Source organism: Anarhichas minor, unplaced genomic scaffold, assembly GCF_050575085.1.
Source record: "Anarhichas minor isolate MPS153535 unplaced genomic scaffold, ASM5057508v1 ptg000054l, whole genome shotgun sequence".
In the NCBI taxonomy this organism is placed as follows: Eukaryota; Metazoa; Chordata; class Actinopteri; order Perciformes; family Anarhichadidae; genus Anarhichas; species Anarhichas minor.
This window is the reverse complement of record NW_027466500.1, coordinates 3,452,671-3,465,569: the sequence shown is the minus strand read 5'-3', so window position 1 is coordinate 3,465,569 and position 12,899 is coordinate 3,452,671. Positions and strand designations below refer to the sequence as shown.

Below are 12,899 nucleotides of genomic sequence, written 5' to 3'. Positions count from 1 at the left end.
GTGAGATTAGCATGTATTTGTTCATCTGAAATGTAATGCATGATAATGGAAATTATTAGGTTTCTGAGAATGAAGGGCGTGATATTAAAGACAAATTCGTGTATTTGTATTTTACTTAAAAATCTAAACATGCCTGAATACGCTGCTTTTACGCCCAAGAAACCCCGCCGTCATCTGATCAAGAAAGTTTTAAGTAAAGCTGAACAGTTGCTCATCACTTTTCTTGGAAAATGTGAGAAATATAAATGACATCAAAGACTTCAATAGATAGAAAATTCTCATAAACATTCTCCCCTCCCCCTCCCGGAGGGCAGATCGTGTCTCACCATATCTTAGTATGATCTAGGTCAGTCTCCGGGAGGACTAGCCTACTCCCACGAAAAGGCTAGGGGAGTACAGCGGTCAAGCATGGGAGTGACTGTGACTCACATTGTGAAACTCAGCCATGATTCTTAGTCTCAGCCATGACTCTGTTATACCACACAGGCCTGAGAGGCATAATGAAACATTGGGAGTGAGAGCAACATCGATATTGCAGTAATGGACACTCTTGTATAGGTGAACATATAAACACAAAGGTTAAAGTTTTCTACCTCTTTCCCCGTCTTTCCGGTCTCCTTTCCTTTTCCTTCTCCTTTCAGGTCTGACAGACTAGAGGAGTCCTGGTTCTGCTGCACACCAAACACCTACAAATGATTGAAAAAGCAAGAGGGAACGAGAGCTGACAATGTGGTCAAAGATGGACATCCTGCTGAAGTATAATGCATGCAAATCTGATGGCATTATGTATCGTCATACTTTCCAATCTTTTTTCTGTATGCCTCCGAAGCATATAAGTTCTGCAGCACACTTTGTAATGATAATTAAATACCCTCATGATACATAAACACTACGGAAATATTATCAATTAAAGCAACGATCTGCACTTGATAGTTGAGTACCATGGCAACAAACAGAAATCAGACGCACACTCAATTTACAAAAGGGGGGAGACGGAAACGAGAGCGGACAGACTGTGAGTAGTGTGCCAATTAGGTTGTCAGTTAATTACAGGAATTAGCATAACAACACTTCCAGTGACTAGAAATACACCCCACTAATTATTATCAGTGCTCTCCCTAAGATAACACCTGTATACAACACTTAAAGGGACATGCACTTCTTTAACATGTCATTTAGAAAAGTTTAAATTATGTCCATGTAATAAAGCCTTGTTGGCAACAACTTAACTTCCTAAAAATAAATCCCAACTTCCGAATCTGGTAGGTGGCAATTAAAAAGACCAGTGAACTTCAGTTTGAAACGGTTTAGCTATCTTTGCTTTTGTAAGTATTTTAATTCCTACTTTTCTTGTAATGATGGTCAAAGGAAATGTTAGCTTCACCCTGAAACTACCATTAAATCATCTCTCACTAAGAGTGCTGCTTTGCCCCTTTCACTGCCGTGCCACAGAACAGGGGCTGCGGCAAGAAACAGATTATGTTTTTTCAACCGCCCCGGAGCGTCGTTTAATAAAACAAGGCAGTGCTTGTTGAAGCAAGTCTCCACGGGCTATTACAGAAGCATTAGGATTACCGATGGGACAGAGAGGATGGAGATGATAGCTTTGTTTTACTGGCACCAACACAAACCAGTCTCAAAGGATTTTCTAACCCTTAAAAGTGCCAACGAAGCAGCTAATAAAGAGACGATTAACCGTGCTGTGGGCTGTTTGTGCTTGGTCAAATTCTTCTCTTTAGAGTTACTGCAGATTAGGTTTGAATTATGCTCTTGTCATTCCACTTGCTACTTTTACGATCACAGATAAGCAAAGAAGGCGCTAAGGAGGATGTTTATGTTTCCTGGTGTGATGAGAGTGATCTGAACTTTAAGACCGAACAGTAAAAAAGACATAAAAAGAGAAAACCTCCCTTGATTTGTGGCAAACTATAGCGGCTTTCAAGATGATTGTATTTAATAACCACAAGCGATGGCAAATACAAATCACACAAAAATTGCCCAGGTCCCTGCAGTTTATAGTTTATTTAAGTCTACTCAACTGTCGTCAATTATCTAAACTACATGATTACATTTATGTGACATAAGTAATAGTCTTACTTGTCGTAATATGTACAACAGTAACAGATTGCAACAGAAAACAGAGCTGTGGCCACAGAGATATAGTACAATATTGCAGTGTTGTGTGGTAGAATAATGTGTTCACTGTCTGGGAATGAGCTTTAAAGTGAAGTGTATTTCGTTGCAGTATTATGCAGACATGGGCAGCAAATTTCTTGTTTTATCACAAATTGGTGGTGGCGTTTATGGCATGAATTCATAATAAAAAGACAGAACTGATCCTACATAGAGCAGGTAGTTGCTAACATCTCTGATGACTCCTCCTACCTTGTCTATCATGCGCCTGGCCTCCTCTTCCTCCGCATTCTGGTTCTCCAGCTCGATAGTGTAGGTCCCCTTATCGCTGTGGTCATCCCCTGCCTCCCCTCCAGCAGTTCCCGCTCCTCTCCCCACGACCGAGGTGTCCTCGCTGGGGCTGGTGGGGCTGCCTGTCGCCAGCCCGGTACTGGCCGAGCTGCGACCGATACTCTGGTCCTCTGACCTCTGCTTGAGAAGGACCCGGGCAGCCGTAGGGGCTCCTGCAGTCACTGTCGCCGATATCGGAGCCGGGACCTTACCTACAGGTAACACAATGTAGAGCAGAAATAAAGCTGTTACAAAAACATAAACATACAGAGACAAGTTGCTGTAGTAACACTTTTTGTTTCCTTTGTCATGCAAAGATAAATACTTTCACACAAAACACAACTTAACCTCATGAATTACTCCCTCTCTTTAAAACTCAGAATATACATGAGACATGATGAAACAGTTTTATTACCTGAGTCTGAAGTAGCAGAGGTGGAAATGCTGAACACCTTGGGGTGAGAGGGAGGCTGAGGAAATAGTCCCTCTCCACCAGCTCCTAGCCCATGCAGGGATGCAGTCTGGGAAAACGAATATGATCGGCGCTTGCGAGGGTTTTCCTCGTCGTAGAGCTCGATCATGAACGAAGTGCGGCTGCCACTCGTCCTTGACCCGCTAGCAGTTATGTTCCCCCCTCCCGCTCCTGTTCCCGCGAGGCAATGTGCTGCTTTTAGGCGTTCCTCGAGGGCGTGGCGGCGGTTGGCGAAACGTAGGCCCACTCCGTTCTCTGAGTCACTCTGGGTGCCATCCTCATGTTTGCTGCCTATCAGGACACAACAAGAGGGAACACAGTTGAGTTTTTACCATTCTTGTTTTTCAACAACAAATGCTTGGTGGGAAAAATAGACTAGTTTTCTATGACAGTATTCCACATGACGCAGTATAAATATGTCTACCAATTACAATCACAATCAAATAGATCTGTTTGCATACCTGGGTTGGGTTCAAACTATTTATGTATCTACAACCGCTGACTTATACTGTAACCTAGAGACATATCCTGGTAACCTGTTGGATGTTACATGAACTACTATTCTTAAATCCATATCTTAACATGTGTACACAACAGTACTATAGCAACATACAACAGCTGTTGTGCATCCATAAAGATACAACACAGCAGTAGAGTGCAGCACAGAGCCACATCTTCCTAAAAGCACATCCAAAACAGATCCTATGTTCTCAATGCCTGGTTTACCTCCCACATTACTGCTATTTCTAAAATGTGATCAGTCTGGGTTAAATCAGCACGTGCTCTCAGTTTTGTGCGAAGGCAGACAGTGTGCCACCCTGATCCAGACATGCCACCCACACGATTACTGGCCCTGCCTACTGCCAGTGAGAGGGCGGCAAGGGGGAGGGGAGGAGGAGAACATGGAGAGAAGGAAGCTGGGAGAAAGGGCTACGGGGATGGAGGAGGAGGGGAGGTGAGAGTAGACTGGGAAAGAAAAGGGGAGGCTTAACTGGGAAGGAGGACGGGGAAGAGGAAAAGAGGTTGGATGGGAGAGTGGAGGAACTGAATGAAGTGGGAGAAAATAAAAAGCCAAACAGAGAGGGGGGGTTCTTAAGGCTCAGGTTGTTATAGTATATTACCATTAGAGTTAACAACCACTCAATCAATCAGCTGTCAGTTAACCAGCAAACAGTCAGTCAGGGTATTAGATAGAGAGGTGGAAAAACACACACACACGACTGTTGTTGTGGATGATCATTGGAAAACACAAACCACTTTCATCACTCATCGCACATGTTTGGATGACATTTTTTTTCTCATGCTATGTCCCAACTAATGAATGCAAAACACTACGGTATGAAAATAAATTCATCACTCCATAATGTAGAGACTACATCTGCCCCAGCTCACCAGCAGATTATCTTAATCAATTTATTTCTTTACATTTTATATAGTGTGAGATTATATACATATTTTAAAAATCATTGGAGTGAAATAACCAAGTGGTGATGTTTAAAGCTGTAGCTACACGGTGCTCGAGATAAATCAAGTAGTAGAGGTGGACTGCTCTCCACGAGGACAGAGGACACAATGCTTCCACGGCTGACTGGACCATAACCGTCCACACACAGTGACTTTGAATCAGTCTGATGTCTTTTCTTTCTAGATTCATCTTAACTGTGATCTGCACTGAAAGTCAAATTATGGATAATCATTGAGATATTGCATGTTGGGGAATGACAGCAAGGTGTAATTAGAAATAAATGGTAAGTGGTAAATGGACTTTTTCTATTCTTCCGACCACTCAAATCGCTTTAACACTACATGTCATTCACCCATTCACACCTATTCATACACTGCTACCACGCAAGGTGCCACCTGCCCATCAGGGCTATGTTATCATTCATACCCATTCATACACCGCATGCACAGCCTGACACCTGCAGAGCCAGGGATCGAACCGCCGATCCTCTGACTGAAGGACGACCCGCTTCCCACTGAGCCACAGTCGCCCACATAGTTTACTCGTCAAGTTAGTACTGCTCAGTATGTGAAGCAGTTGAATAATGTCTTTTGTAGAGATGTCATCGTCACAGAGATGTCACAGAGGGTTATCTTGATTCAGCCTTGTAAAGTTGGCATTTAGAACAGAAAGCCTGTGTTACAAAGGGGGGGGGGGCTTGAAAGACGTCAGACAATACGGTGTTGCTGGGTGATAATTCAATGTTTATCATCTTTTATCTTTAGTATTGTATCGTGATGAAATCATATATTGAGGTGCCGTGATACACAATAACGTTGTCTAAATTGATAATAACAAACACACACTGACTCAAAATTCTCAGAAAGTCAGGCTTTATTATGTGATTATTTCATATTGACTATTTCTTTATTGAACTACCAGAAAACATATTATTTCGTGATATAAATCTTTCATATCAAGATATCTCAGGCTCTCCTGTTTTCTTTTTTCTTTTTTTTGTCTCTCAGAACCCTGTCAAATTTATTTAAGTAAAATATTAAATTGCTGTTTTAATAAAGTTCTGTTTCTACACTGGGGTATCCCAAAAGCTCTGTGGCCTCGGGCCCATTTCAGACTCTGCAGCTCATTTGTCACATTCCACCACTCAGCTCCTCCGGCTTTCCTGTCTTTTATCACTGTTTGAAATTAAATAAAGCATATATTTCATGGGGGAAAAAAGGATAAATGGAATGAGGAACGAAAGCAGCAGAGCGTTACAGCAGGTTGAGCAGATCAGCAGATAAGCTGACAGAGAGAGGCAGGTCTTTCATGCTATGTCCCCCGGACAAAGAAGCTGTTTGCCGGGCAAGAGGAGAACAGAGTTATCTGTGAGAGTCCAGCGCTCGGCCCCGCTCGCCCCGCCATGACTCACAGGGGAGCTGAACTCTGTCTCCGCTGCTGGCTGCACACACACACACGCACACACACACACACACACACACACACACACACACACACACACACACACGCACACACACACACGCACACACACACACACACACACACACACACACACAAAAAAAACACACACAAAACACAAGGATGCACTTATTTAACATGCATGCACAGCCACAGGCAAGCAAACATGCAACCCCAACATACAGAGTTGTGCTGTACAAGAGCGTACAACAAGTATAATATGCACACGCAATATTGAAGCCTTGTGTATCTGTTTAGCATTTTCCACTACTGCAAATTAATATCAATGCTCATAAAATACAATAAAATGCAATCTCAAGGACATTTCAGATCACACATTTATAGCTTTACACTGATCGGACTCACATCTTTTTGGCACAGAAAATGCCCCGTTTTTCAGATGTTACAACAATAAACACGTTTCCAACATTGATAGCGATAACATACAGTATGAAGATGCATCCTCTACATTGCTCTTTAGAGCAAGAACAGAAACACTCACCTTGATGCTTACAAATCAAAAGCTTTGCCTCCTCTCAATTTCCTTCGCTAAACCTCTGCCTCTCTCTCTGCCTAGTAACACACCCTCAGCCACATCACACATGCCTCTCCTCACACATGCTACACTGCTTGTCTGCAGAATCTGCGCTGAGCATGTCTCAAACACACACACACGCAGCAAACACAGACACGACGAATTTCACACACACAAATCCACACGCGCCCTCCGTCAGCACTGAAATGCGTTTCTCACACGCGCTCCTGCAGCCTTCACACTCACACAGACACAAAGAGATGTCCGCTGCTACTTTGTTTTGTCGTATATTTGTAAATGTATGTCTGTATTGTCTCTTCCCCTGTCATCATTTGCATCACTGTTACTATAACAACTATCTAGTTCTCTCCTCCTTTTGCCACCTCCTTTCTCAGCTTTCACTGCAGTCCAGGCAATAAGCCCCCCCCCCCCCCCCTCCTTCCTGCCTTTCTTTGTCCAATCACCTTTGCTGTTATTGCTGCAAATGCTGATCTCAGAGTAACAGCGAGGATCTTCCTCACCCTCTCGCCCATCTTCCCACTGTACCTGTTTTGCACACCGCACATGGCCACAGCCGGCATCAACAGACAGCTTTCCATCCAGCTGTCCACCTGCCCTCTATCCATTGTTACCTTGTCCTCTCCCTCGTTTCATCCTTTCTTTTCTCTGTGTTACAGTTATTCTTGGTCCCATTTCATGGTTTTGTCAGATTTTCCAATTTCTTCCCTCAGGTACTGAAATACAACTCATCAGGTACCAATCAGCCACAGCTTCAATTGGAAACACTGCAGTGCCTAGAAGTCCCAGACAGTCAGTTCGCGACATAATCATCCATCATGTGACCACGCCGTCAGCCAGTAGACATGCATGTAGTACTAACTCCTTCTAATGAATTAGCTTTCCTGCCTTCCTCTCCTGCTTCACAGATTTCCATTTTCATCAGCTCCTGTTTGCTGGTCCCTCCCCCACACATGTCAACAACATCATAAATTGGCCTCCATTTAATTAACTCATGACCAGCATGTAGTCGTCTACCATAGCCTTGCCTCAGTACAGAGCCTAGCATAGCCTCGCCTAGTCTGGCCCGTTCTCACAAAACCGCTGGCAGCCGGAGCCTACTCAGCAGTTGGTTACTTGCAGGTAAAAGAGAACAAAGAAATGCAGAGAAGCATGCAATTTACAGTCATAGCAATATTAAACCTTACCCATAGGATACATAGCAACAAGCCAACAGAGGTAAACAGAGACAACTTAGATGTCCACACTGACAAGGCAAAAGAGTCAAACCAAAAGCCACATTTAAAGCTCTTGTAGTCAGGCATGCCATGAAGTAGTATATGTGTAGAGTATGTGCTCCTCACTGGATAATATGTCTGTAAATGGTGAAAAAGTGAAGTGTATTGGGGGCCGTGCTATGCTATTCATGCTAAGCCTGGTCATTGGATGTCAGGGCAGTAGATATGGGGTTTAAATGTTTCTGTCTACAAGCTGCTAATCCTCTGGCCTGGTTACTACTGCCAACAAAGCATAACCCAGTCTTTACATTGTATAGGAAGAGACATGTAGAAATTTGAGAAAGTGCATGAGAATCTTTTGTGAGAGAAAGGAGAGAAGGTGTAATGATCAAGAAGAAGAAGAAGTAGAGAAACGGAAAAGGGTACAACAAAAACTTTTACCCAATCCACACACATATTAATAGATATTAACAGAAAACAACCTCCACCTTTTAGCCTTTTGAGATAGACCGGCACATCGCTCTTGATGCTCTTGATGCTCTTGCTGTCGTCCTCCGTTAACTCGACGCGCACCAGCGTGGGGTCGTTCTGGGCCAGCCAATCGGCTACCTTGCTCTCCGATGCCATCATAGCAGCTTGCAGCATGCTCAAGTCCCTCCCTCCTGCTCCTCCGCTTCCCGCTCCACTCTTCTTGGAGCGCGATCTGTGCTGGTCGGGTGTGGTCTTTGACACGTGGTCTTTGATGGTGACTTTCCCTGGAGAAGTGCTGTCGAACTCGATGGTGAAGGAGGCGTGACCTTGAGCTGTGGAGCAGACGATGCAGGTTTGTTGTCAGTAAGTACAACTAAATATAGAGGTGCTGGGTGGTGCACTTACAATTATGTAAATACACAATACAGGGATATTTATCCGACTATGATCAAATCAGCTGATGGCTTCAGTTGCAGAATGATTGCTTTGCTGTTTGTGCTCGACAAGTATAGTGCCACTTCCTGTTTTCTGTTGATTGAATGAATGTTTCTTTGAGCCATAAATGATGATAAAACATTTATCACAAATGCCGACTTGATGGGCCTCAAATGCTACTATAAATATAGAAATTGTAATAATGTTACAAATCAATGTAATAGTGCTTTAATATCTGTAATTAGGAACTACAAAGATCGTTAACGCAGACACTATAACCATACATTCCCTTTAAACTCTAAAAGACACTTGTGTTATTTACCATAAATCTGAATAAATAAAATGTATACTTCACCTGCAGAGATCTGAGCGGCGGTGCCCTCTGTGTCCTTGGTGGGAATCTCATGTATGCCGTTACTGGCCATGTGACCCTCCTTGGTGGGCATCTCAAAGTAGCTGGAATCATGGGCGGTGGACGCAGGAAGGCCGTCCTCTTTAGCTTTCTCCACTCGACGAGCCTCCTTGCTGTCTGAGGTTGAAAAACACATAAAGATGTTACAGGTTAACAGAACAGTAGATGACAAAAAGTGTCTTACGATGTCCTCATAGGGAAATCTGTTTTGATATAGTCCAGGAGTGGATGCAGTTGTCAGTCTGTCAAAGCTTCTGTCTAAATATTGAGCATTTATTAGTTTAATAACATAACACCCCAATGCTTCAATGTCATAGTAAGATATGAATGCTAGGATTCATTATTAAAAGTCAAACGTGAAAGGACAAGCTCAACCCAAAATGGACCAATTCAATCATGGTCCTCTCTTTAGCAAGTGTGTCTCACCATTTATCAGAATTACTGTCTCCTTCTGGGGGAGGATGCAGCCCTGTAACCTACAAATACTACAAAGACATGCACATATGTCTGTCTGTCTCTCAAATAGACTTACATGCAAACATAAACATAAGTCACTCCGGATAAGAAGTGCTGGTACAGCTCTTTGGGGCGCTCACAATATGGAGCACTTATTTTCTCATCTGTTCGTATTAACAAACAGAGCCTCTGTGGGATCTGAATATGATAAATGATACTTTCAGAAATTAGAGGGGCCATCTGCTACATGTTGGGCAGCAAATGTAGGAACATATGGCAATTGGCAAAAAGAAACAAGATACGGAAACTGACTTTGCAGAATATAATTACTCATTTCTCATAAATAGTATATTCTATAAATATGATTCTCACAATCTCTGAATTAAAGAGCTTATATTCCACTTTAATGGTACTAAAAAAATCTCTTTGGACTCATCTTTGAAACAAAAACTGCAGTTGCCAGCATAAGCTGCTCTGCAACTTTGGCAAGATTCACAACATGGATTTAAACTGAGCGCAAATATTAAGATCTTGAGATAAAATATGTTAAATGATCCGACGGTTTATCTGAGAATGTAACACCACGCAAATAAGATAGACAAGTCAAAAAGAAACATATTAAACTGAAAAAACAACAGTAAGTTCCGTATATCCATTTGCTCAGTTCATGAAATTATGAAGAGCACTTCCTGTGTCTCACAAATGTAATACGTGTCAATGAGTGTGAATATTATCAGAGCTTCCATTGACATCATCACAAATCACATGGCTTGTCTGGGAAGCACCTAGTCATTTCTGAGAAGTTAAGAGTTGTATGAATGAATTAAATGTCACTCATGTAAAGACCATACAGTTTAAACTCCTGCTGACTGTGATGCGGAATGTCTCTTTTGTTGGCCATAAACATGCAAATCCTAGGCTTTATAGAATCAGCTTTAAAGTTTTCCATTAGGGTCTACTTCATACAAAGATTAAAACTGACGACACAGTAAAACAGATTAATGACACCGTGGAATATATGGGCATTCAACATACCTACAAAAGACTTGTATTCGGTAAGTGTGTCAGACTTTCACTAACAGTGGTAAAGCAGTTTATAACCTGCAGTACGTCTGACTTCTCATTCAAATTCTAAAGACAGCTAAAATAAAGAGCTGTAAAATATATATTTTTTAAACCACAGGTAACAAAACCGGTCGCACAAATAAAAAGTTGATAAAAATGTACAGTCCTCCACCAGCTCCATTGGCCAAAGCATATGGAATTGAGAGCTATACTTACCGGAGAATTAGAGAGTGGTTAGCTAATGATCGCTGCAGTATGGATTGAGAGAGTGGATGTGCATGAGTGTGCTTGTGTGTTGAGAGGAATGGGGGAGCTGGTGCAATGGCGTAACCCAAACGGCTTGAGTGACAATACACAAGGAAGGGGGTAGGGGGCTCTGACAAGCAAACACATCCTATTCAATGGGAAGGAGGAAAGGACACACACACACGAAACTTCACTGTCATTCACATGCGTGAAACAAAACAAAAAACACTCAAACAGAAACCACAGAAACCTCTCTTTCACTTCCCCTTCACGGCTACTGTATATCTGGTGTTAACAGTTTATCAGAGCACATTCAGAGGTCGTGCTCACACTTTTTTAAAGACATGCACACTGATAAGGTCTTCTTTTGATGCTGAGATCCATGTAACCTACATAAATGCACTGTGCAACACCCCCTGGGGAGCGTGCTGCTGGCCTCACGCCACAAATCCAATGTCAAAACATCTATTCAGCACTCAGTCAAAAAGTCAACGTTCCAAGAGGGCAAAGTGCCTTCAACTCACCCACTTCCATGGCTGACGGAGCCAATCCCATTCGCCTAATTTCTTTGGAAAGCTTTTAGGGTTTCAAATCACCCTGCCACGCTTTCACAGATTTACTCCAAAATTACAGTCTTTTCTAATCTTATTCCAACAGCAAAATACTTTGGTAAAATCCACAGCAGAATCTGGGTGGCGAAGCACAGAAATGATTTAACTGATTGTTAAATCAAAGGAAGGATTCCTTCATAGGCTGGTGAAGACGCTCCCAGACTATCCATCCAGATGTGGCGAGAGATTTGAGGACGCTTCAGTCTGCTCCAACGTTTGTGTCTGATTAACCTCCCCCCCACTCCTTCTGACTACACTGGTCCACACTAAACCAGCCTGGCACAGACTGATTTCATATCGCTGAGCTGTTTCAACATTGGTGTAGCCTCTAATCCTGTTACTCTGAGTATCCAGCAGCAGTTCACGGGATCCCCCCCAGTCCAACGGTCACAATACAGGCACGTATTGTGAACAAACAGACATACATACATACATACAGGCTCTGAAAAAAGCCTTACCCCAACACAGAGCAAGTAAACAGAACTAGAGGGCATTAAGATCAAGCTACTGTTTCAACACTGAGATATAATCATTTGCACTGCACGACTCAATTTAGTATTGCATTTCATCTGTGGGCTATCAATAGCATCCTGTTTGTACAGTAATACCTACTGCACAACTACATTTTTTCTTTTTGCTGAAAATACAAATAAAAAGAAGTGCTGATGTGCTTTTTTTTTTACTGATTTATCACACAATACATGGCTCCAATAGCATTAAAGACGTCAGAATTACATCAAATTCTGTATGAAATCGGTGTCTTGTGGCCATCGTCATAAGGGCTGCATCATATGAGGAAAATGCAGAGCGCAATAACGTTGTCACAATAACAATATTACTTGAGAGAAGTGAAGTCGTTTTTGCTTTTCTGCTGCTTTCAGTATGAAATATATGTATGAGGGAAAACATATCCAGAAGTCTGTCATTGAACAAATAGAACATTGAACTGAACACAAAATGCACCATTACAAAATAACATATACGTAGTTACATTTTAAGTGCAGTTTTCAACTGATTGAAAAAAATGCCAGAGCATCTGGATGTTCACAATACACATTCAAAACAATAACTTAAAAACAACTTATTCATCACAACTCTCTGGCACCTTTGTCTGCACTGATCTTGTCACACGTTCCTCCTTCAACCATGCAGAGTAGTGTGGCAGCACTACTCTGATAAACCTCACTCGCATGCGTGCAGATTCTGACCAATCAGACGATGCCCAACGGCGAGGGCTCAAAGTGTTTAACAGCCTGTATCACATAACATAGCGCCTACAGACAGAATGTAATACAATACTTTGTTACTATATTGAAAATGCAACATTGCAGTTTTTGCGATGTGTGTTGACATTGCGATGACGATAAAAAAATATATTGTGCAGCCCGAACTGTCATGTAAGACAAAATACACAAAATTGTTTGGTATATTCATATAGGAACTATTTTGTTGTATTTTTTTACAGTGTCTAACTCTTTAAAACATTTAACTTACCAATGGTAAAAAGTGACAAATACAGCAGCATCATTTAACAATCAATCAGCTTTCTTCCATTTACACCACTGATGTTTTGGC

General features: G+C 42.2%; 1 protein-coding gene across 2 annotated transcripts in view; it reads right to left on the bottom strand.

The window, feature by feature from the left end:
* Nucleotides 1-12,899, bottom strand: part of cep170aa (centrosomal protein 170Aa) — a 38,804-nt gene that overhangs the window by 8,434 nt on the left and 17,471 nt on the right. For both annotated transcript variants that reach the window (XM_076075735.1, XM_076075736.1), the window contains exons 9-13: nt 8,890-9,063; nt 8,117-8,431; nt 2,879-3,226; nt 2,386-2,675; nt 594-686 (exon numbers count right to left, since the gene is read on the bottom strand). In XM_076075735.1, the coding sequence (XP_075931850.1) occupies nt 594-686; nt 2,386-2,675; nt 2,879-3,226; nt 8,117-8,431; nt 8,890-9,063 (1,220 nt within the window). The remainder of the gene's footprint in view (nt 1-593; nt 687-2,385; nt 2,676-2,878; nt 3,227-8,116; nt 8,432-8,889; nt 9,064-12,899) is intronic.